General features: G+C 39.0%; 1 protein-coding gene across 1 annotated transcript; it reads right to left on the bottom strand.

Moving 5' to 3' along the window:
• Positions 1-196: 196 nt before the first annotated feature.
• On the bottom strand, positions 197-22562 carry LOC144661925 (uncharacterized). The gene is made up of 16 exons (XM_078522637.1): positions 22469-22562; positions 19886-19984; positions 18838-19128; positions 17926-18036; positions 16399-16530; positions 13917-14683; positions 13218-13377; positions 12700-12752; positions 12058-12100; positions 11912-11955; positions 4783-4920; positions 4124-4303; positions 3446-3555; positions 1982-2153; positions 835-980; positions 197-368 (listed from the first exon to the last, which is right to left on the bottom strand). The coding sequence occupies exons 1-16, from the start codon at positions 22485-22487 to the stop codon at positions 314-316; spliced, it is 2520 nt and encodes an 839-aa protein (XP_078378763.1). The 5' UTR covers positions 22488-22562; the 3' UTR covers positions 197-313.
• Positions 22563-24044: the final 1482 nt, after the last annotated feature.

Raw genomic sequence — 24044 nt, 5'->3', positions numbered from 1 at the left:
TTTATCCCATAAAGAATGTTTAACTGATACACATAATACAAGCATAGAAACAAGACTAGCAAAAAGTGTTATATTAGGGTGTTGCACCTGTTTTGTACGGAGCGGTTGTTCCCGAGCATTGATATTGGAAAATGTGAGGAGAAAAAGTTTCCAATTATTTCACAGTACGAGTGGTTTGGATCGTATTGGTTTCTGCGCTTTGTAGGATGCCATCCGATCACATCTTTTCGATATCCTTTCTGTGCGGTCGACCTGCTCCGATCTGCTTTTTCGCGTGGCAAACATCCTGTGACTGACAGATTGACAGATCCTACTACTCTTCTTCTTTATGGTCTAACAATTTCATCAACCGGGATTGCGTTGGCTTCCTGAAATCATGATTGGTATGAATGACGTTATACCGTTTAATGATGGAGTCTCATAAGTTTGGCCGTGGTTGTTTTAGATAGGGGACTCCATAAGTATGGAACAAGATAATTTAAGATTCACTCAGTTTGAAACTCAAGGCCCCGTAACAGAAAAAGAAAAGCTCCAGAAAAATGGTTTAATGCAAGGAAAAACCATTTCCTTACGTAAAAAATAAGAACTTGCAGGTTTCCTCCACACCATTATGCAAAATTCCATTGAATACCCAGACCACAGTTCGGTCTTGTAGCGAAGGCCTTACGCTTTCACATCTAACAATGTCAATTAAAAAACTGTATATGGAAACGTCAAAAGGAACGCAAACTGAATTGTCTCTCACAAGAACCTTTCACTGTGACTTTCAGGTAATTTAAATCCTAATCTGATATAAGTTCTATCTCGTCTAAAACAAATACTTCAATAACTGACCTGCTTGTAAGGCGGTCATAGAGTGCAATAACCGGCGGTCTCTGCCTGGGCTGATATGGCCAACACTGATGAATCATGATGTATATCCATTCTGGACAGGACTTAGGTTTGCATAGTAACTTGCTGTTTTGAATGTTTGGCAAAATCTGGAAGAAAGATAAGAAGGAACATCAACTGTACTGAAAAATGAAAATTCGTGCACAATGTGACGTGAGTGCGACCAAACCTCAACCTTTAAGCTAATTCATATCTTTCACCAAATCAACAAGCAGAATAAATTACGTGAGTGCGACAATTTAAAGCCTAACATGGCCTTAACTGATTAACACTCGTAGACGGATTAGTTGAAGATTTTAAGATATGGTTACCAACATATTTTTTTTCTGACATTAATCGGCAATGACAGGAATTAACTTCTGTGTTTCGCCAAGTATGTTTTCCGTAAACTTGACTAATGCCTTTCTCTCTGGTTTCAATATTTTGGACTTTTTTGCCGGAGATCCAAGTTCATTTTAACATTCCTCCATTTAATTTTTTTTCTCATTTATTCTACTGTTTACTGACGTCAAAGGAAAGTATGGTCCTCGGCAGTGATTTGTGTTGCCTATTAGGTATCGCTCTAATGTCTTCTTTTTCTCATCAAGTTTAAACAAAAAAAAACAGAAGCTTGACGGTGGTTTAGATGTGTGATCTCCATTAGCAGATTACTTTATAAGGTTCTATTTTTACGTTAATTTCTTATTTTTAGTCTCGATTGAGAAGACGTATCAAACACTCGAGAGAGTATTTCGTCACATTTCCAAACGCCCCTGTGTATGGAAATGTGATGAAACACTCTCTCAACTCACGAAGCACAAGGGAAAACCTAGCCTGCGTAGCTGGCGGTATTGTTGGGTTTTAAAGCGCGCACACGCAAGTGGCGCAGCCGCTCGTTGTACTTCTCCTCTCCAAGCCTCTCGCGGCTGCGCCGCTCGTTGTCGCGGCTTCGCCGCTTGCTTGTGCGCGCTTTAAAACCCAACAATACCGCCAGCGACGCAGGCTAAGGGAAAACCCCGATTTCTTGTTCTGTTTACGTATGTTCAGAGATTGCTGTTGCAGTAGTAACATACAATCCTATAAGCACAGATGGTCACAAGTAAGGAATTACCTCATTGTCTGAAAGGTCGAAATAAGGCAGCGTTTGTTCTCGATAGTTCACACCATTTGTAAACGCGGCGTTCAGTTCCCATGCTACGACACCAAATGACCACACGTCACTAGCGTGACTGTAAAGTCCCTGCAAAATTACTTCCGGTGCGCTCCTATAAAAATCAAGTAACCTAACATTAAAGTGAGCATCTTCGACTATGATATTGCCTCCGCGGATTATACGTAGAAATCGATATATTAAGATGTAAATATATAGTTATCATAAGCGTCAAGCAATAAAGGAGTAAATATATAGTTAAAATGCACTATTTCGAGTATTTTAACGCCACATATTTCGTATCGGTACCTAGTCGAGTGTAGATAAATCTCTGAGCTATGCGATTCTAAACTTAACGTACATACATGTCAAAACAAATGTGTCGGTGTAGTCTTTGTATCAATAGGAGCAAAAAGGACCGTCGGGGATCATAGAAGCGTTTCCATGAAACTTTGATGGAACTGTTCTGCTGAAGAATTAGAGGCCACAAGGAACTAAAATGAAGAGGTAAACTATTCACTGCCCTAGTGGCCCACAGCCACAGTATTTTTCCCCGGTTTCCGTAGCATGAAGTAACTGGTATCATTGCTACGCTAACTGAATGTCATGCCAGCGTTTGTAGGCTTTCGGCATTTTGCCCAGTTTTTGTAAACGTTTCTTTTATCCCTTTGTAGCCCTGGATGGAGACAGGGCATTCTAGCAGGATTTGGACCAAGACCGCTCGATCCGGACTTCAACGCGCTACTCATTAGGCACAACGTTTATGACTGGGGATCCCAGAGTAAACCCCCAGGGCAAAGAACAACCATCAACAAACTTATCCGTTCGTAGTCCTGGATGAAGAGAGGAATTTTAAGAGTAAAATGTTTTTCTCAAGAACGCAACACATTTTCCAAGCAGGGTTTGTACCCAGACTGCACGATCCGGACAAAGACTGGAGACCTCAGAAATAAAACCCAGGGCAAGGAAACATCATCAACAAGCGGAACGCATGTTTCACACCGGTCAAACCCTATAAATTCAACGCCACTTGCGGTTTTCGTTGCCTCCAAGTTCGTAAGAGTTCAAAGCGAGAAAGTGCAAAGCTTTTGTTAGAAGAACAGCGACAAACCAAATCGTGAGTCAATAAACGTTAACTAGGTAGATAACAATTACCAAATTCTCTATGCTAATGCGGGAAACAAAATTTATCTTCTAAGTGACTGTCTTATGCCCTCGCAAGTGGAAGATTTAAAACATTTGCGACGTTTATAAGATACAGTTTTGGCGGGAACTGCGCGCGCAGAGTGCACAATGTAGGAACTTCTATACAGCACCAGAACACATGACTACGTTACCCCTAATGTCTCTGGAAATATTTTTTTGAAATTTTATCAAATGTTATTTACCAATCACGTTAAGAATATCCCTAGTTATGTTACTAACCAGCGTGTAGACTCAGGGGGCATGTCCGCTTGCACCATGCATGACTTACTGGTGTTTTCACCCGGTCTCATAACCAGAGACTTCGAGCGACCAAGACGGACTATCTGAACCTGTAAAAAGACGATCACTAGCTATAGCACGCTACTATTCAACAGATAGAATTAAAATGATTGACATACAGTCAGTCAAAGGGAAGACAGACAGACAGACAGACAGACAGACAAAAAATGCAAATTAATGAACGCATTACAGCAGAAAATAAAGACAATGACACTGAGTAAGGCGTAAAAATTGTTAACAATTTTACCTAAAATAAAAAAAGGAATATTTGACAACATCAACCCCCGAACCCTCTTTAAAAAATTATTGAGGCTTAAGTTAAAAAGTAAACAAATTATTTGACGCACAATAGGCTGGAAAGGACAATAAAATGGTGGTCAAGGTATTCTTTAGCGACCTTTAGATTTGACTACAAGTACGAGATCGAGTACAAGTGCGCCTTTGGAATTTCGAGACAAATGTATCCCCCGAACTATAACTCTTTCCTGTTGCTGACTAAGACATAAATAAACGTTAGGGATACGATTGGTGTGATAAGTGATTATGGGAGGCACACGAATTTGGTTTGAAAACTCGTACTCGAAGAAAATCTAAAGGTCGCTTTTACCAAGTCTTTACCTGGTTAGGCTCCACAACGTTCACATGTTCGGCCCGTAGGTCTCCATGTACAATGTGCCTTTTGTGAAGGTGATGAAGCGCGGATGCTACTTGAGATAAAAAAGCAACGATGGTACTTTCTTGGCAATGCCCATTGAGAACATATTCCTTCAGGTTGCCCAAGTGGGTTGCTACTGAGATCTGAGGACCAGAAAAAGCTCTTTTGTTAACTGTTACTCACCGGAGTTAATATTTCACACAAGTGAGTAAGCTTTAGTAGCAAAATTAATCAGAGCAAGCAAAAAGCGCTAATACCTAAATAGGTTACGCCAAAGTAATAATTGGATATTTTATCATAGACAATATTAAAAGTTGTATGGTAGGGATATTTTCTTCCCTTTTTGCGGCGGAATCCCATTAGCGTGCGGCAGAATTCATTAACGGGATAGATGTAACAGGCTTTTGAATAAAACGGGGTGGGTTTTCATTGCATAACCAGTTGGACGGGTTTGTCAGCGGTATCATGTTCTATTTTTATCTTGGTTGAAACAAATGGTTTCACAGGTTAGTTTCGTTTTGTTTTTGATCAGTGATGTCATACCGGCGTTTAAACTTTTGCGCAAAGTACTACTATTGAAAATATGAAATAAATAAGAATAAAACAAAAAAATAAAGCTTACCACCTCTATGACTCGAAATGGCTCAAATATTAATTCAATCGTTAAGTTAATGCAAAGGTTAGGATGATTAAGGCGAAGAAGTCTTCTTCCATGCAGTTTATCTCCAGATACGATCGTTTCTCTTACAACTGAGCCGTCCTGAAACAAGACAGTCAACGTGTTACGTTGCTTACTGACGGTCAAATTAAAGCTAAAGGAATAGATCCCAGATGGTTTTCTAATCTGAATTTAAAAACAAATTGACTATGGTTCGAGGGCATTTGAAGTATTTGGCTGAATGTATGGCGCAATGCAACGGGGAATTGAAAGAAAAAAATAGCCACTCTGGCCGTCTGGAGGCCTTTTTTAAAAAAACTCGGCCAGGTGACCAGGCAAATCTGGCAATTAAATATGTTTGAGCATAAGAAAGTTATTAATTCTTATATCTGCTCTATTTTTTTTTGTAGTAACATCGAAGAAGGAGACGTAAACTCTGCGGAGAGTGGAAAGCGAGAGGGCTATAAGCGGAACCCAAAGGTGGCGAAAACCTGGAGAAATGTTTTAGGCAAACTAGGCGAGGGTTGTCCAATACACCCGAACTGTGTCGGGTCGCCAACTCCGCATCGATCCGACACGGATCGAGTCGACCCGTCAACCGGATGTTATTTCGCGAGAGACTTAGAAAAAGAAAAAGTTCACCAAAACGTATGAAGGGGGGGGGGGGGGGGGGGGGTTGAAATGTCGGCGGATCGACACGACCCGGTCGATCCGACACGGGTCGAGTCGACCGTCAACTGGATGTCATTTCGCGCCCAACAAAATGTTTCGTTTCCCTTTGCCGCGTCTCTTGTGATGGTGGGTCGGTCGGCCGTGCAAAAAATAAAAGAATGAACACTTTAAGGGGTCTGGGTTTATTTAAGAAGCCAAGAGATGCAGAACCGAAAGATTTTGTTTTATGAGATCTCGCTGAGAATGTTGGAACAATGCCCTTGGCACGAAACAGCCTTTAAAAAACTTAGTATTGATGTTAATTAAAGACAAGGACATCACATCGTACCAATTGTTGTTAATAAAACAAGATCGAGTGGTTGTAAATTAAAACGGTACTTGCCTCTTTGACTACAATCTCGAGCCCAGAGTCCGCCTATGTCGGTCAGCGGTACGGGACGGACTCTGGGAAACTGGAATTGATCAGATCAATTTCAGGTCGATTTCAGGTAGAACCTTGGTCTTCCGGTTTTTATTGCGCATGCTCTCAGGTCTAAGCGGAAGTAAATTTCCCAGAACGGAAGTAAATCGAGAAAGTTGAACTATTTCTAACACAGTATCGACAGAACTGGTACAAAAGTAACAAAAACGTTCTGCAGTTAACAAAAGAGAGAGTTAACAAAAGAGCGTCTGGTGTTTTGATTTCCGTTAGTTTCTTTCTTGAGCATACTGCTATATTGGTTTTAAATCAAAGACCTTGTTTGCCTTCCTGGATTCCGCCTGTGAAGACTGCGTGCGTGTCAGTTGTTGTTTTGCAGACGACGGCGAAGAAATTTACATAATGCACAACGCACGGACAAGCTATTGTTATGTTGATAAAAATTTTTGTTTGCAACTTTCGTTTATTTCAGAGGCTTCTCGCTAACAGCGCATCTTTTCATGATAGATTGCATGTTTTCGAGCAAATAATTTTTTCCTCGTCGAATGGCGGTAATATTAATAAAGACGTTTAAGGTGGCCCGCGGTTAATTCCGGGAGCGAAGGTGTTATTTTTTAAATCGAATTTTGGGGATGAAAACCGTAACCGATTTCTCTGATTTTTGGTAGTCGTAAAAACAAATGTTTAAATTTAATAAAGCTTTAAAATTTGGAACAAACAAAAACAGTGAACACGAAATATAAGCACTTTTAAATTAACCTATTTTTCAATAAAACGCGAATATTTTCTAAACGCGAAGATAGATTTTTTTCTTATTGCTGTCGATACGTTCAAATTATCCAAGAATTCATGTGAGCAAGTTTCAACGAAATCGGCTGGGTAGAAATTGCTGCACAGTTGACTGTTAGATTTTAGCTTAAAAATATTATGCTGGTGTATTTTTGCCAGTTGTTACAACAACGCTTGTGTAATGTTTTGATTGCATTGATTATTTGAAAGCTTAATACCAGCTAAAACAATGCTGAAAATTCTGAAAAGATCGGAAACTCCTAGCAAAAGTTATAAGCAATTAAAACAGAAGATGTTTACGGTGCGTAAAGTGTATTTTTTAAAATATTCATTGTTTTTCGAACTACAAAAAAACTACCGATTTTTTTTTCTTTTATTTTTAAGTATGAGAAAATCCAGCATGTACACAAACGGCCTTATCTAGTTTCGTGTGTGTAGACTGGATTCAACTTGCAGAATTTAGTACGTGAAGTTGGCTACCTCTCGTCTTCCATTTTGAAGCGCTTTGGAAACCCTTGTGTTCCAGTAAATTATTCAAACTTGCCGCATTCCCAAGATTTTTTAGCACCTTGAAATAAACGGGCGTTCATTTCCAGGTGCTAAATAATCTTGAGAATGCAGCATGTTTGAATAATTTACTGTTAGTTGAGGGGTTTCCAAAGCGCTTTAAACTGAAGGACGAAAGGGAGCTATCTTGAAGAGCCAAATTTGACGAGTTTCATCGAGACTTCACGCTCGAAACTAGATGAGGGCGTTTGCTTATATGTTGGATTTTTGTATACTAAAAATTAAAAGAAAAAAAATCGGTCGATTTTTTTTTAATTCGAAAAAGATTGAATTTTTCTAATTTGCAATTTTCGCACTGTAAAACACTTATGCTTCATTTGATTATAACTTTTGCGGAGAATATCCGATCGTTTCAGATTTTTCAGCAACTTTTTAGGAGGTATTGAGCTTTCAAATGACAGAAGTGATCTTAGCATTAATTAAGCATTGTTGCAATAGCTGGCGAAAATATCCAATTACAATATTTTTATGCGAAAAATAAACAGTCAACTGTGCAGCAATTTCTACCCAGCCGATTTAGTTGAAACTTGCTCACATGAAACCTAGGCTTACTTGAAGTAATTGACCTTAATTAGAAAAAAATCTATCTTCGCGTTTTGAAAATATTCGCATATTTTCGAAAAAAAGGTTTTCCATAAAGCTAGTGCTTATTTCTCGCGATTGTTTATATTTTGGGCTTTAAAAGGTAAAGCTTTATAAAATTTGAACATTTGTTATTACGACTACCAAAAATCAAAGAAATCGGTTACGGTTTTCATCCCCAAAATTCGATTTAAAAAATAGCACCTTCGCTCCCGGAATTAGCCGCGGGCCACCTTAAGGTCGCGCGGGACCCTGGCTCATTAATAAATTCATTAGGCAAATTTCTTGACGGAGTGCTATCTTGCAAAGCTTTAATTCACTACATTTTGAACATCGATTCCTCTAAATTTTAACGAGGATATTCAGGGATGATGGAATTACATCACGATTGTCCTTTTTCTGAGATATGACCGATGTCTGTGATGTTACAAGCCCTTAAATGTTTAACTGCAGATAATGCGATTTTGTGTCCAAGTTTTCAGCTAGAACAGCGCACCAAATTAAATGATTATATAGCTTAGTGGTAAATCATAACCTCTTTTGTGCTATGGCTAGAACGAAATTTTCGATTTCAAAAACTGCTACAAGTTAATGGCTTCTAAGAGAGCAAAAATGTGAAATCTAAACTTTGAAACGCGCTATCTTCATTTTGAGAAGGAAATTTAAAAATTCGCTCTAGTCATAGCACAATAGAGTTCACCAAGTTTATGTTCCTCGCGAATCAACTCTTGAAATTCTATATCGGCGGAGAAAACTTGGACACAAAATTGCAGGTTTTGAGGCTTCCGAAGACCTTCCGAGTCAATGTTTACAACAACGTGTGATATATTCATAGCTGTGAATCTAATTATGATAATTCCCTATGTTCCAGCGCACGTGCACAAAGCTGAGAACAATTACTAGTAATTACTTGTACAAAAGAGTTTAAAAACAAACATTCTCATAAATATTTCGTTTGTTGTCGGCTTCAGTCGTCCGGCAGTTCGTGCATACTCTTTAAATAAATACATACTAATGATTGCAAGGGTCCTGCGCGACCTTAAAGCCTGGTTCTCATATGATCGTCCCGATCGTCGCTGTCGCTTCTGTCGCTTCAAAACGTTTGCTTGATCCAATCACCTCAGACTTTGCAAACGACAGAAGCGACAGAGACGATCGGGGCGATCATATGAGAACCAGCCTTAAGGCCACACCGGTCAACGCTATTCAAAAGGTATAATGAGCATTTCGGCGACTCAGCTCGTGCACACAATTCACGCAATTCACGTGCACACAATTGTATAGACTTGCTCCAAGTCGCTCGTTTGATTCGCAGGATACCGGAAACGAAGTGCGCGCGCGGGCATGAAAAACAAAATGGTGGAGGATCGTGGCGGAACGAGCGACTTGTCTCACCTGCAGCGCGCCAATTCTGAAATGTGGCGTCACCGGTGGATTCTTCCACCGGTGACGCCATCGAGATTACGTCAATCATATTATTAAGAAAATCGCCATTTTAACACACGCCATGGCGCGCGTCAACTGCACACGGCACACGAAACTGACGCCAACATGGTAAAAGAAACCAACTCAATGCACACGAAATTATGCAATTTTTCGCGGCAAAAAAACGTCAGCCAGAATCGATTTACTGCAAGTGACACAAGTCGCTCGTTCCGAGCCATTCCTCGACTCATGGACAAATGAGTTCCGCGCGGTCACTCGCGAGCTTACTCAAGTAACTCTATCATTGTCTGTCGACGCGAAACGAGCGACTTGGAGCAAGTCTAACAATTGTACAATTCCCTTTTTTTCAGCAAAACAACAACGCGTAATGTTCAAATTCTGCGTTATTAGTTATTATTTTGAATCGAGCACTGTCTGCAATATTCAGTTTTTCAACCGTAACGGAGATTTGAATGAAAACAGTAGTTCTAGCGAGATTTGTAAGTCAACTATAAATTTTGTTTTAAATCGACCTTGTCCTTGGTGACGCCGTCATTGTTGTTTTAAAACTCCTTTCAGAATTGACTTTTAAAGGAAGTCCTTTTTTATTCATGGTATCTTTTGAGTTCAAAAATGGTAGAATTAGAAAATACTTCATTTATGTAGCGCCATATCACGAGTTCTTAGGTGTTTTACAAAATTAAGGTGATACATCTGAACATTTGACCATGGAAAACAAAAATGTTTTTCCAGGGTTTCCGGTTTGGTTTACTTCCGGGGAAGATTTCCAGACTTCCGTGTTGATTTCTATTGTTCTGTGAGGACCAGTAGGACACTGAATTAAAATTCAGTTTCCCAGAGTGAGTCCCGGCGACCCTACCGCTGACTAACCGCTGACGGATCGCGGAGCCGGAGGTAACTCTGGGCTCGAGATTGCTTTGACTAAAGAATATGGATTTTTTTAAATTACATTTCGAAAAAAAATGGGTCGATTGGGCGATGGGAAACGAAACATTTTATTGGGATGGCCTTATCAGTGTAACTACAAAACGTCGGCAACTCGATTCCACTCTACTCGAATCGTGACGCAAATTTGTTTAAAAGGTGGGGTGAAAAACACGCAAGAGTCTGAAGAGTTACTTAACAATAAAAACAGTAGAACAAAGGAAACCGGTATAAATGCATTCTCGTCCCCAGAGGCCGCGATCCTTCTGGTCTGCGCCAGGGTCTCGATTCCTGGCGCAGACCAGAAGGATCGCGGCCTCTGGGGACGAGAATGGTATAAATGGTAAAGAAGCCGAAAGTTTGTTGATGATTGATGCTGGTGGTTGATACTTCGAGCGTGGGCTTAAAGAATCATACCGTCTTTCGCGTTTCGCTGAAAAAAGTACTGATTATCTGCAGACGTTTATAGAACGAGTAATACATGGCATGGTTTGTATCCTGCCTGGGTTTGCTCGCCGGTTTTGGTGCTTTACATTCATGATCAATGTTGTTGGTACTCCGCGTTTCGCTAAAAACGTGCCAATTATCTGCACACGTTTATAGAACGAGTAATATCATGCATCAGTTTGCTCGCCGGTTTTTGTGCTTTACATTAAATGATTTTAAATGTTCTTGGTCAGGATACTTCTGTTGTGGGTCTAAAGAATCAGACCGAATATCACACGTTCCGCCGAGTATAACACGATTATTTATAGAACAAGTAATACACGCAGTTGGACTTGTATCATGCCCAGCTATGCCTTGGTTTGCTTGTTGGGATTTTCGTTACTTTACTTGTTACGACAAGTCTCTCGCCAATAGAATTCTGGAATACAAAATCGGGTCGGCTGTTTGCTAGACGGGACGTCACGACTCGATCCGGACTTTTTCTGTTCTTCCTCATATTCTCGCTGTATTAAGATAAGTCTCTCGCGACTAGACTTCTAGACTTGCTCTCAACCAGAGAAAAAAAAATTAAAAGGACTTTGAGAAAGTCTACTAGACTTTCTGTAAGGCACAACATTTTTCTACCCTTCCTCATATTCTTGCTGTATTTACGAATGTTTGCGACCACATACTTTTAGAACGAGGTGTACATATAGCATATTCGCTTGGTTGGTTCTTGGTTCATTCGTGATGTTGTTTAGTGTCCGTTAGTTTGCAATCGCGCGATATTACCAACCTATATGGAATAATGTTGGCCACACTCTTTTAGAAAGAGGTATATACATCCAGTACATTCGCTCGTTATATTTCGGGGCCATGTTGTGCATTCGCATTCGTGCATTTTTGGTGTCTCGTAATCTGTGACAGGTCGACATTACGATCCGTACGGATCGTCACGATGTTGGCGACCCGCCGATCCGTGTCGGGTCGTCACCACCGTTGTCGACCCGACACAGTTCGGGTATATTGGACATGGATGAACTAGGCAACATTGCGTTATACTTCGCAATAGAAATAGCACAAAAAACCGGGAGTAAAATATTAGCAAAAATTGGCCTATAGCTTGCGGAAAATATGTCCTGCAAAATGGATTAAACAAATGTGCTACGTTCCTGTACCAATGCCTTTGCAACTTGATAATTTAATTTCGATTACGATTTTCGTCTGGAATATATATGACCAAGCTGTTTAGCTTTCTAGAAGTCTTACCTTTTCCTCTGTGATCCAATACGAAGTACCGTTACCAAACGAACCTGAAAAGAAAATTTCGGCAAGTGGTATCACAAAAGAAAATAAAATACTATAGAAATAAAGCTGTAAATTTGTAATATTAACTAATAACAAAAAGTAAATACCCTGAAGTTTGTTGTGGATTGTTTCCTGTAGATCTTGCATTCCCTATAACGATAAGTTTAGCTGTTAGTTGATTTTACACCAAAACAAGAGGCTTCGTGGATTCCCATCACATAGATGAGAATTACCGCTTACACCTTATAAAGTTTAGCAAGTGTGAAGGGGATTTGACATTGTGGTCATGAATATGGTGCGTCCTGATTAGAGAAGATGTTAAATCCTTGAACCGGGAGTTACAATTTGTTTCCCATTGACCACATTTTAGGCTCAAGCGCGTTAATATTTGACTAATGTTGGAACAATTTAATCCGGGTGAGGTGGTATGTGATTTTTTTTTTTACAAGCCATAAGCTATTGTATGGCTATTGCAATATCCATTGTCCTTGTGATATTGTTTTATGGACAACTTTTAGTTTGTATTGAATTGATGCATGGCATGCAGACAAAAAGTGGAAAATCTAAGGCAAAATCGAGACGAGACGATTCCTGATCCCTAGCAGCTAGTTTTGAAAGCGCTCCCTAGTATAAATCAACCGCCAGTAACTCCTGAATAGAATGCGAACTATAACGGCTCAACAGTCTGAGAAGACAGACATTCAAAAACTGCTCTGCAAACCAGTTTTCTTTTCATATTTCTATAGTACCTGTTTGTCCTTAAGGAGTGTCACCAAACAGTTAACTCCTGCAATTCTGCTCTCTATAGTGTGGGGGAAAATATCATGGATGAGACGTACATGCATGCATACTGCATTTAAAGCAAAATACATATTTAGATAATAAATTTGGCAAAACCGAAGCTTAAGTAATCACAACTGGCCAGTAATAACAGGTTCGGGAGGGGATGAAGTTTCCTATCTTGTAAATGTAAATGACGTAATGATCCATCATGACTCGAAGCAACATGCCACTAACCGACTTGGCAATACTTTCTGTATTCATTGCAAAGTCTGCAGACTTTTCTGCAGCATATCAGAAACATTCGGTAAACAAGTCAATCTCATTGAGAGATCTGTACCAAAAAGAGAAACTGTATTCCATTTTGAATTTTGAAAAATGGGGAAACCTGTGCCTTATCTGGCCTCGCCTCTGAAACCATTGCTCTATAGACTGCTTATTATTAAAGACTTGTGTTAACCAATTCGTCATCTATGTTAGCTGTTACCTCTGTTGACGTTTTTCATTGCGATGTCCGAGTAAACCGACGCAGCTAGCAAACAAAACTTCCAGTCGTTTCCACTGACTCCTTCTTTGTAAGTGTCCATCACGCTCAGTAAAAGTAGCACTGCTTCTCTGGCCATCTCGTCTGTCTCACTGCAGTGTACCTGTAAAATGAACAAAACCAAGGATCCTCTTACGATAGGTGTTTGTTGCTGAGCACCATCATGATGACGTGACCGGCTTGTGATGTCATGGTGACATGACGCCATGAGGAGTACTTGTGCCCCATTCTTTTATTGGACAATAACATAATATTTGCTACAAACAAATTTTTTAATTTTTCATGTATTTCTACACAGATTGGCCAAAACGGGGCGTTAGTTAGGCTTGTGATAGAAGGATTTTTTTTTTTCAATAATCCTTCGAATCCCAAATTAAAAAGAAGAATTGATTTTTTAAGTGGTTTTCTTTTCTCTGGTGGCAAATTTATAAAGAAAGTGGATGATTTTCTTTGTTCCCCCGCCCACCCAACTCAACCTTTCTTGACATGACTGTAATCAGGCGTTTAGAAAAAAACTCGAAAAAACTGCAGTTCATGCATAGGAGGGTGTAATAGGCTCAGGTGCACATTGTACGATAACACACGATCCACATTGTACGATAAATTCATGCCGTTACAAAAACTAGCAAACCTCAGATTTACCTTTCTTTTAAGGTGCAATATGCCACAGTGCAGAGCAAGCCAGTTGCCCTTGCTCATCTCTCTTATGCTCTTGGGGTTTTTCAACTTGCATTCTTCAACCTGAGTTGCAATATTACCTTGGCATTCATTCAGGAAAGCAGATTTGGTGCCATGTTGTTGCGATTTGTTGCAACAGGTCTGTTGCATTTTCTTAGTCGATTTTAACAAATGGCTAATGGCTTCCTGGATGAACTTCATATAATATTGAAAATAGTCCCTCTTCTTTTCCTTGTACTTTTTCAAAAATTTTTGTAACTCTGATAACTCTTTTTTGATGTCAACAGCAAAGAGTCTTCCTTGGGTCTGTTGGAAAATCAGCAATGCCAGAATGTCACTGTATGCACACAGTCGAAGCTCTCTTTCCAGATAGCCCTCCTCCTTAAACACCGCATCAGTCGAGTTAATGGACAACCTTACAATTTTTTCAACACCAAGCAAGCTGTCTTTGCCACTTTCGCACTGCATAAGACGATGCAACATCCGGAGAGCGTAGCTCACTACTTTAGAACTGCTTCGGCTGCAACTTATTTTGGCCAGAGCATTATACACGACCAATCTGCTAGAGCACGATTTTCGCCAGGACTTCTTCAGGGTTGATAGAACGACTTGTACAATAAACTGCTCTTTCTCCTCCCACCGTGGTCCAGCAGTATCGTCAAATTCTTTGATCGATTTTTCTACGTTCTCAAGAAATAAGCCAACGGACAGCTTTGGATTTCCCGCAAATCCTGAAGAGTATGAGACAAAGTATAAGAAAATATCGCAACTTAATTTAAGCTCTGGCGTGAACGGTGGCGGCTTGTTTGTCTTATTGTCAGTGCGTTTGACACAGGATAGAGGGATCCGGTTTGAAGCCTGGCCGGATCTTCGAGTTGTGTTCCCAGCCGGGGGAAGGGCGGATACACCCGCAAATTGGATTGGTGCTTGCCGCAAAGGGTTTTAAACTATTTAAAGATAAAGAATATAAATGGACACCCTTTAAGGCCCATACCCAAAAATGGCACCATGTTCAACGTAGCATGGGACGTTTGACGGGTAGTTCAGTTTTATCATACCATACCTTTTTCGTTTTATTAGATGGATGTTAACGCACTTTAGTTTTAGCCTACCAGTTAAAAGGAGCCCTGTCTAAGTAACCAGGATCGACGTCATACCAGGCAACAACTTTCAAAAACAAAGCTGCTTGCGTTATAACCCCGATATAACGATCTTCGATTTAACGATATTCCCGATATAACGATGAATATGTTATGTCCCGGCAATAGTAAAATGTATGGGACGGAACCCCGATATAACGATTCCTCGATATAACGATATAATTTAACTGCCCCTTGGCATATCGTTATATCGGGGTTCCACTGTATAAACCAAAGTGACTTTGGGGCTGCACATACGAAGTGATGAGAAAGTGACGTGAATAATGCTCCTTCACCCTCATATTGCTTCTTGCGAGAAGCACTAAAGCCATATTTATACACATAACTAAAAGTGGCTATAAGCCACTAAACTCGGAAAAGTTATTATGAAACAAGAATCGAAAACAACAAACTGACAAATAAAGGTTTGCTAATACAAATGATGTTATACTTTCCAAACTTCTGTTTACTTCACTTTGATTGTCATCAAATACTGATCGAGAGCAGACCGAAAGGCCAAGAGATAGAGTTCCCATCTGTTGCAAATTGATTTCTTTCTTTTTATTTTTCCTTTTTGTTATTTGAAGGTAACAAATAATAATAATAATAATAATAATATCATTGGCTATAAGTCGAGCGATTTTTTTTCACCAAATCGTACTGAAATAAATTCATCTTTACCTGAGTGTTTTGGGTTAGTTTTTTTCTAACTGGTTCTAAAAAACCAAAGGTTTACGGTCTCGGCTTATAGCTGAATAAATATCATAATATTATTTCAAGAAAACTGACATTAATACAATATTTCGGTTGGTGACTAAGCATGTTAATTTTATGTAATTTAACAAGACATGTAGGTATCAGAGAAAAGGTCTCATTCTCTAGAGGCCTTAAAACACTTGCACGCATTGCGTGCATATGTCTAACAGGAAACGAGTGAAGGAGTGATGGAGTGAAGGAGTGAAGGAGTGAATTCACTTCGCCCACTACAACTCTTTTCCGAGTTAAAAAGGGAAGTCGGCAGAGTAGCGACAGAATACAAGTCCTGAAGGAAAAGTTTGTCTCTAAATCGGCTTCAAGGAAACCCGTTGATAAAAAGGAAATTAGAGGGTACGGCGGTTATTTGCACCTCGCAAACCATTAATAAATGTAATACACAGCGATAAGAACTATAAAATTAAAAGCGAATATAAATACTTGAAGGTAACCCTAACGCGGAAAGAATATAGGTGCCTGTAGTTATATATCAGGGAAGTATTCTTAAACAAAAAATAATCGTCGAATGAACTGAATTCCTTTTAACAGTTTACCTGTGGCATTAAATCTTCCTTTTCCTGGGTCTAAGCAGACATATCCATTTTCTCTCTCGTCTCTTTGTTCACCGCGACGTCTTTCATTTACTTTATGAAGATCATCGTAAATGTGATTTGGATCTGCTGGATCTGAAACCATAAATATGCTAATTATGACAAATTAATTATCTAACACCACAACGCACGAAACGAGTACAAATATCTCACGATATTTGTACTCCTTTAGACAGGTTTAACAGGTTTCGTGCTGTCCTCCTGTTCGACCTGACCACACAAAAGGTATATAAACAGTGAAAGTGAGAATTTCGAAAAAAAAAACCCGTCAGATAATAAGCCTTTTATTTGACCTATTGTTGCGGAACATTTTTACTCGTCATTTGCATTTTGACCGGCCCTAAGGGACGGACCATTATTTTTTTGGAGGGGGGGAATAAAAAATATTAGTTAGAATTTCGAAAAAAATGTTTGCAGAGGCGCATAAACTAAAAAAAAAAGTTTGCAGAGGAAAATTTTTCCTCTCCCCCCCCCCCCCCTCCCCCCTCCAAGAAAATAATGGTCCGTCCCTAAGGTCTCGCCAAAATACTGCAAGACTCGTAAACATATGTAGCAATACTGCTCACCAAAATCAGCTCGTCTAATAAGATACATATATTGGAAACGGCAAGGGTCTTTGTGTGAATTAATACGATTCGGTACTTTGTTATAAACAACGCTTTTCAAATGGCTATACAAGTTATTTGGTCCGTATTTTGCATTTGCTATGCACTACTTTTTTTGTTGGCTGTGACGACATATTACGTGCAATGCCGTCATTAGAGCCGCCATCTTGGATCCGGCATCTTGGATTTCACTATAGTCTTAGAAATTCAGAAAGTAACGATTATTGATACAAATCAAGCCAGAATGCTGATCGAGTGAAAAATTATTCAAATCGTACAATTCTGTTAAAAAAGACTGGGGAATTTTGTCAAAATGCGTCCTAAGGTTAAATCGCGCTATTTCAATTTGGGGGATTCTTGCGTATGTTATTCTTTTTAATAATATTTACCATAAAATGGCAATGTAGTACAGATGGCTACCATTTTCCTTTTACACAGTACTATTTTTCATCTTTTGAATTTATAAGTATGCCAATTTTTCTAACATTGGTGAGGGCCGGAGAAATAGGCAGACATTACTCAATATGTATACCCGGTATCCCATCAACTACTCTAGGATTGCAATCCTAGGGGATAATGCTAGGGCATTAACAAAATTCGCTTCTTTAAATTAAATGTTTCTCTTTAACATAAAAACGAGCGCATTTTCTAACTACGATAGGATTTTTAGAGTCTCAACAAATACTGTCTAGATAAGAACTTCATAGCAAACAAGATAATATCTGAGCATTGTAAAGCACGTGTTTATAAAAATTGAGCTCAACTCGTTTCTGTTTATCTTAACGTATTCCTTCTAAATCCTAGAACGTATTACTTGACAATTTTTTTGCAGTTTTGAACCGTTATTTTCAAGAATGTAACATACCTCTTACCACCAAATCAGGCGAACTTGTGCCTAGGTTTGTTATATCGCCAATAGCAATGGGACCTCTGCATTGATTAGCGATGATGTGTATAGTGTTTCCAACATCTTTCCCTGTCCGTTTCAAATAAATGAAATATTAAAAACTGCGCACTATGTTTCTTAGAAGAGATCTAGAAAGAGTTACAGTAGCAAACAAGCTTTGTCATCAAAGATTAGAAAAGAAAGCTATCACAATGAATAAGACCTTACATGAGATGATACCAGAATAGTCAGCATCAAGCTTAAGGTCTGTTTTTTCGCGCAACCAAAACACTTATGGTTTAAGGGACACTGAAAACAAATTAGCTCTTCTACAACCACGCACTGACTGACTATCTAAAGAGATGGGTTTTTTTTATATATATATATAGTATAGGGCTCAGTTGTGGAACAACGTATCCCCAAAAAAGAAACTCGACATTTATTGCTCATTGAGATGGCGGAAATTAGGGTGTGGGAGCTACAGCTCTATTTCGGCTCTCGGTTTGTTGTTCACCTCTTTCTTCTAAGCACACTCTTTGCCTTCATTTCAAAATGAAAAAGTTTTGCTTAAAATCTGATTTAAACTGACGTCATCAGCAAAACTCAACTTGAAGGCAAAGTGTTCTTTCAGTAAGAAACACTGAATATTAGACACTTTTGAGCATTCAACATTAAGATACATTTTCATACAATTACAAATTGACCAAAGAGCTGCGGTTTTTATTCTAAGTGTTTATTTGTTGTTGCTGTTTTAACTAAATTAGAAACACAAAACTGGACATTTACTCTACTCTTAAATGGATGTAGATAAGGCGCCTGTAGTTTACACTAATGGGATATTTGAACAAATAAATAATTGACAAATGGATTGAACTGCGTTTTGCAGTTTACCTGTATCCACGAAGGTGTCTTTTCCTGGTTTAGGATTCAAATTCTGCCAAAGTGGTTGTTGAATATCAGCTGGTAAGCAAGTAAGAGCATCGTTCTGGAAGCAGTAATAAACACTTTCTCTCTCGGTTCTTTCTTGACCCTGAGATTTTTCTTGAAAGCTCACTCCTCGTCTTGCTGATCTGCACTGCGATTCCCTCCGATCACTTTCAAAGGGAAACGTATCGCTTGAAATTGGATTTGAGCTGCTTCCTTCAGGTGAAAAATCATAAATGTGGTCTTGATTTGCAGGATCTGAAACCGTAAAAATTTCCAATCAACATATTTTGAGAAGGAGGGTCTTTATTTGACTTCATAAGATTAGAGGGCTCAACAAATGTCTTCTGAAAGTTATATTGTGTTTGATTTGCATTTACTATGCTGTAAGTAGGTGTCTATGAAACGTCAAAACAAAACGACTTTCCTCTCAAGATGAAAAATGTCACAGCAATCGTGGACCACCAAAGAACATGAATTTGTTTTGTTTTTTAATTTTATTACGCTTTTTGCGGTCGTATAGCTAGTAGAAAATAGAACTCAGAGATTACAGCACCTTATGTTGGGGAGAAAACTTAAACGTTTTCCTCTTTAGATTGATAAACAGTATTTTTTAGTATCAAACGTGACCCAATCTCAAGGGTGCCAACATCTTCTGTCTACATTTTAACTGCACTGCAAGCAAGATAAAATCTGACCATAATAGTTGGAGACCACTTTCATTAAAGTTAACAAAGCTCGAATTTTTTATATCTCAATCTTATCCGCTTTTGGCCATCAGTACTTTTTACCTTTCTAGTTTTTCACGTGTATTTTTGATGTAAAGCGTGAGGTTTTGTTCGAGCTATTTTTTCCTGCTGTATATCTTTAAAAGGTTTTTGTTTTCGTGGTCTTTCTTTTCTCTGAGTCACTGGAGAGTTTCACAAGAGTTTTCACACCGAGGATGAGCCGTTTCTTTCGACAGTATTGAACCATTATTTGCAGGGTTAGAGTCGATTTTAAAACTTTTACATACCTCTTGTGTATTGGTTATTTCCATTCCCAATAGCAATGGTACCTCCGGCATGAATTTCAACGTTGAAGTTGTTTCCGTTAGCCATGTTTACACCCTCCTCTAACCATACAAAATATTACTTACACATTAGCCCCATTCAGATCCTGCTTCCTTTGGACTTTTAGAGGCCCGTTATCTGTGACTTAAATACTACTTATACCATGCCCAGCAAATCAGTAACACAGCTTTGATAAAATTCTGGCATTTTAGTTGCCACAAACAACAATAAAGACATCATTATGACGTCATATATGTTGAAATATCCGCCATAGTTCATTTCTTAAAAACATAGTTATTTCCTTAATATCTCAACAAAAGGAGCAAGTGGATGTTAATTTTTGGTTGCTTATAAAAAAATGTTTCACAATAGAAACATATGAAGACCTAAAAATTGCCTTTTTTCAAAGTCAGTTCGCCATTTTTTATTTGATAAAGAATAATGTCATCAACATTTGAAATGACAGCCACAATATACGTAAGTTTTGCAACTGTAAGTGTCGAAATCGAACGTGTTTTGGCCAATAACACCGCCAAACGCACCGAAAATTGACAACTGGAAATATCATTATATTTTACCAAAAAGAACTTGCATTGGAAAAAGTGTTTAGTGATATTTAGGAAAAGTAGGATCAAAGGGTTAGGTAGAAAACGTGAATTTACAAATTTTATGGAAGCCAAGTGACGGACAACGCATGTTGAAAAAATAATTAAATTACTCTTCGCAATCGTCAAGTTAATAATCTTTGTCAGTCGAAACCATCTTCATTTACTTTGGATTTTTATTGCTCTGTTTATGTTTTTCTACATTAGAAAACTATTATTTTGAAGTTTTCTTCGATTTAAAAGTGATAAAAAAAGCCATAAAATACCGTGACATAGCTTCTTTAGAGTGATTAAGAGTGGAGATTTCTTCACACCGTTTTTGTGGAGCCGTGAAATTCCAGAAAACCACTTTTTGTTCTACGAACACTTAATCAAAAGGATAAGCTCAGGCTCTCGTGCAGCTTGTGGTGACATTACCCAGCCGTCTTTATTTTCTGTTCGACGGAACACTGACTGTAGGAGGAACAATAAATTCGATGGTGGCCAGGGGAAGTTATAAGTCGAGAGAAGCCAGAGAAGAGAAAGGACAACTCAGTGAACTGGAAGACAGAAAACAGTACTTAACATGTGAAACTAAAGGAAGAAGGCATTCCAGACTTCTTCCTAGAGAGTTATTTGTAGATTGTACTACCAAAAGACAATTGCTGAGATGGCGTCTAGTCGGTTATCTTCTAAACAACATCGCATTCGGAATTCAGTTCCTTTTAGGGTTCCGTTCCTCCATATGTTTATTATCTCCCTTCAAACAATTCCCCAAGCACCCGTGCTGACACTCTCGGCTCAGGCCTTCATGCACTCCTTCAAAGAGCATTATTTTTGAAGAAAGGCGGTGTGCATTCTTGTCCCCATAGTCCTTTCCGTTTCTTTTAGTTGGTGGGGCCTTGGTACGAAAAACGGACGGCTCTGTGGTTATAGGATTTTCTGATTGGCTGTTTGAAACAAAGAAATCTTAAACTGAAGTAAAAAATGCCATGACTCTCTCATACATCGTATAGAAACATCATGACTGTATACATGAAAAGCGGAAGTCCTAGAATCTAGGACTGAAATTCTTGTGTCTCCAGAGCCCTTCGTTTCTCACGTCAAGGTCCCGCTGGCTAAGAAAATCGAAAATGAGAACGGGCGGTGTGTTTAAGGCATACCGTACAAAATTTGATTCCATACACATGACCCCTCTACCTCCTGTTTTAGTTTGAATCCTCGGAGAGCTTTCTCGAAATTTTAATTTAGGTATGCAGACAATGTAGGTTAGAAAAAATCACTGAAGCATCAAAATGCTGTTTGCTTTCATCGCTGAGTCGATTTAGATTGATACATTTATGTGCCATATTTTTGTATGAAAGTGTTTAATTGATCGTTAACACAAAGTATCTTGTAAAGTTTTTAACAAACTTTGTGCATGCCATGTCAGGTCTGTATTGAGCCTTACTTAGCATCTAATTGTTTATGCTATAAACGGGCGGAATTGAATACTAAAATGTGCTGACAGCATGATGTTCGATGTTCTGAATCCTGCATAAAAAGCCCACAATAGAAGCTTTTTAGTTATATTTTACCACATTAGCCAGCTAGGAGAGAAAAACTGGCTGCCTGAAAATCTCGCTTGACTTCGTTACAATACAAAACTCCGAAGTTCCGCGTTTAGGATGAAAAGTAATTGCATTCCAGATTTGCAATGTAAATGTTCGCGAGTCAGCTCAATAATGTCGAACAACGACTAGTTGGTGAATGGATGTATAGAAACTTTGTTAAGGTGTTAAACTCAACACTTCCAAATGTGGTGACTTAATCGGCACTTTGTTACTGTTTCTCAGTCCTCAAATAGCCGACGCCTAATATCGTCCAGTAATGCTGCTCGGTAATAAACGTCTAATATCGATCGATATTTCGTTAATACGAATCTTTGTAACAAGAAAGTATAAACAAGCAAAGTTAGCTAACCTGCATCTCTTGTCGGCATCGTCAGTTTAAAGTAAAATCGACATTGGCGCGGGAAAAAAGACGGCAGCTTGCAGAGTATGTTACTGCCTGTTCTCCGTCTGCATAAATTAATATAAGGGAAAATCCCGAATATAAATGTACAGTTGATGTAATGAAATTCATCTCTCGAGGACTGGAATCCCGTCCGGGCAGGGGTCATGTCCCAGACCCTCAAAAAGAATACATAAAATGAAAACTCAAAGCAAGGGAAGAAAAGCGATTCACGATTGGTTAAGTTCAGTTTCTTATTAGTCAAGAACGTGGCGTGAGTTTTTAAAGCGTAGTAATGCACTAAGCGTAGTAATGCAACTCCAAAGCAAACGCGCATTTCAGTGTAGTAAATCTCAATTCCAGGCTCTCTCGAGGTTGCGCGGTCGTTGCGCTCAACTAAAAATCGCTTTTGGCTAGATTTCCATTGACGCCTAAATTTTTACGTGCGTGAAAAACTTTTACGTGCGTTTACTTGCGTAAACGCCCACGAGTCGTTCATACATTGTCTCTAATTTTTTTCACGTAAACGCACGTAAAAATTTACGTGTCAGTGCAAATCCACCTTTATACAGGATACCGTCTGGAGTCATGCAATTCCAAGTATCTTCCCAAAAGAAGACGAAATGATTGTCCTGACTGGAATAATGATGTACAAAGGACAACTTACAAAGTACTTCTCTGTTGTTAGCTTCAAAAGGATATATACTAGTTATGCAACGCTTTCGAGTGGTATACTATGGAATATCCCACGAGTCACTTGTATTTTCTCGGTATACACACTCGCCTAAAGGCTCGTGTGTATACCAAGAAAATACAAGTGACAAGTGGGATATTCCATAGTATACCACGAGAAAGTGTTGTGTAACTATTTTATACCATGCCATAGAAAATACGCTTACTAAATTTCGTCGAGAATACAATCGCAGCGCACGATGGGAAGGTTGGGTTGAATACCGTCGAATATACAACGGATTTCCTGTATTCTGATTGGCTGTATTTTCTATGGCATGGTATAAATAAAAGAATAGAAGGGTTGAATCCTGATGGGCCTTCAGGAGCCTTGTCGAGAGATTGCTCCCTGATCTTACAAAATTAGTTTCTAAGGGAACTGCTGCGCTCGGTCGGCGGGTAAACGAAACAGATGATTTTCAGTTGAAAGTTGATAATTTATTTAATCATAAAAATATTATTCACAAGGCTTATAAGTTATAAAATTTTAAAAAGAAACAAAACGTTTTCGACGTGTTGTCATAAATCATGTTTGCCCCTTTTCGCAGGCTGGCGCAAAAAGTACATACACGGGCCTAGAAACAGGTTGTTGGAGACTCTTGGAACAGCTCGCGTCTGTTCTGCGGTTTCTCGATCGTTTCTAAGGGCGTTTATTTGAAGAAACCTTTTCCACGGTAGGAGGGTTGTAAACCGTTTCCATCGAGCCATCTTTTACCGAGCGTTGACAGAAGTAAAGTTATCCCTGCCAACAGAGACAAAACTTGACCCTTCTATCACCCATAATTTGTACGCAGTAAAAAAAGGCCGTGCTTACACT

The sequence above is a fragment of the Oculina patagonica genome, chromosome 8 (assembly GCF_052425735.1).
Source record: "Oculina patagonica isolate OP01 chromosome 8, crgOcupat, whole genome shotgun sequence".
Taxonomy (NCBI): domain Eukaryota; kingdom Metazoa; phylum Cnidaria; class Anthozoa; order Scleractinia; family Oculinidae; genus Oculina; species Oculina patagonica.
The sequence above is the reverse complement of the archived record's forward strand: the minus strand, read 5'-3'. Positions and strand labels throughout refer to the sequence as shown.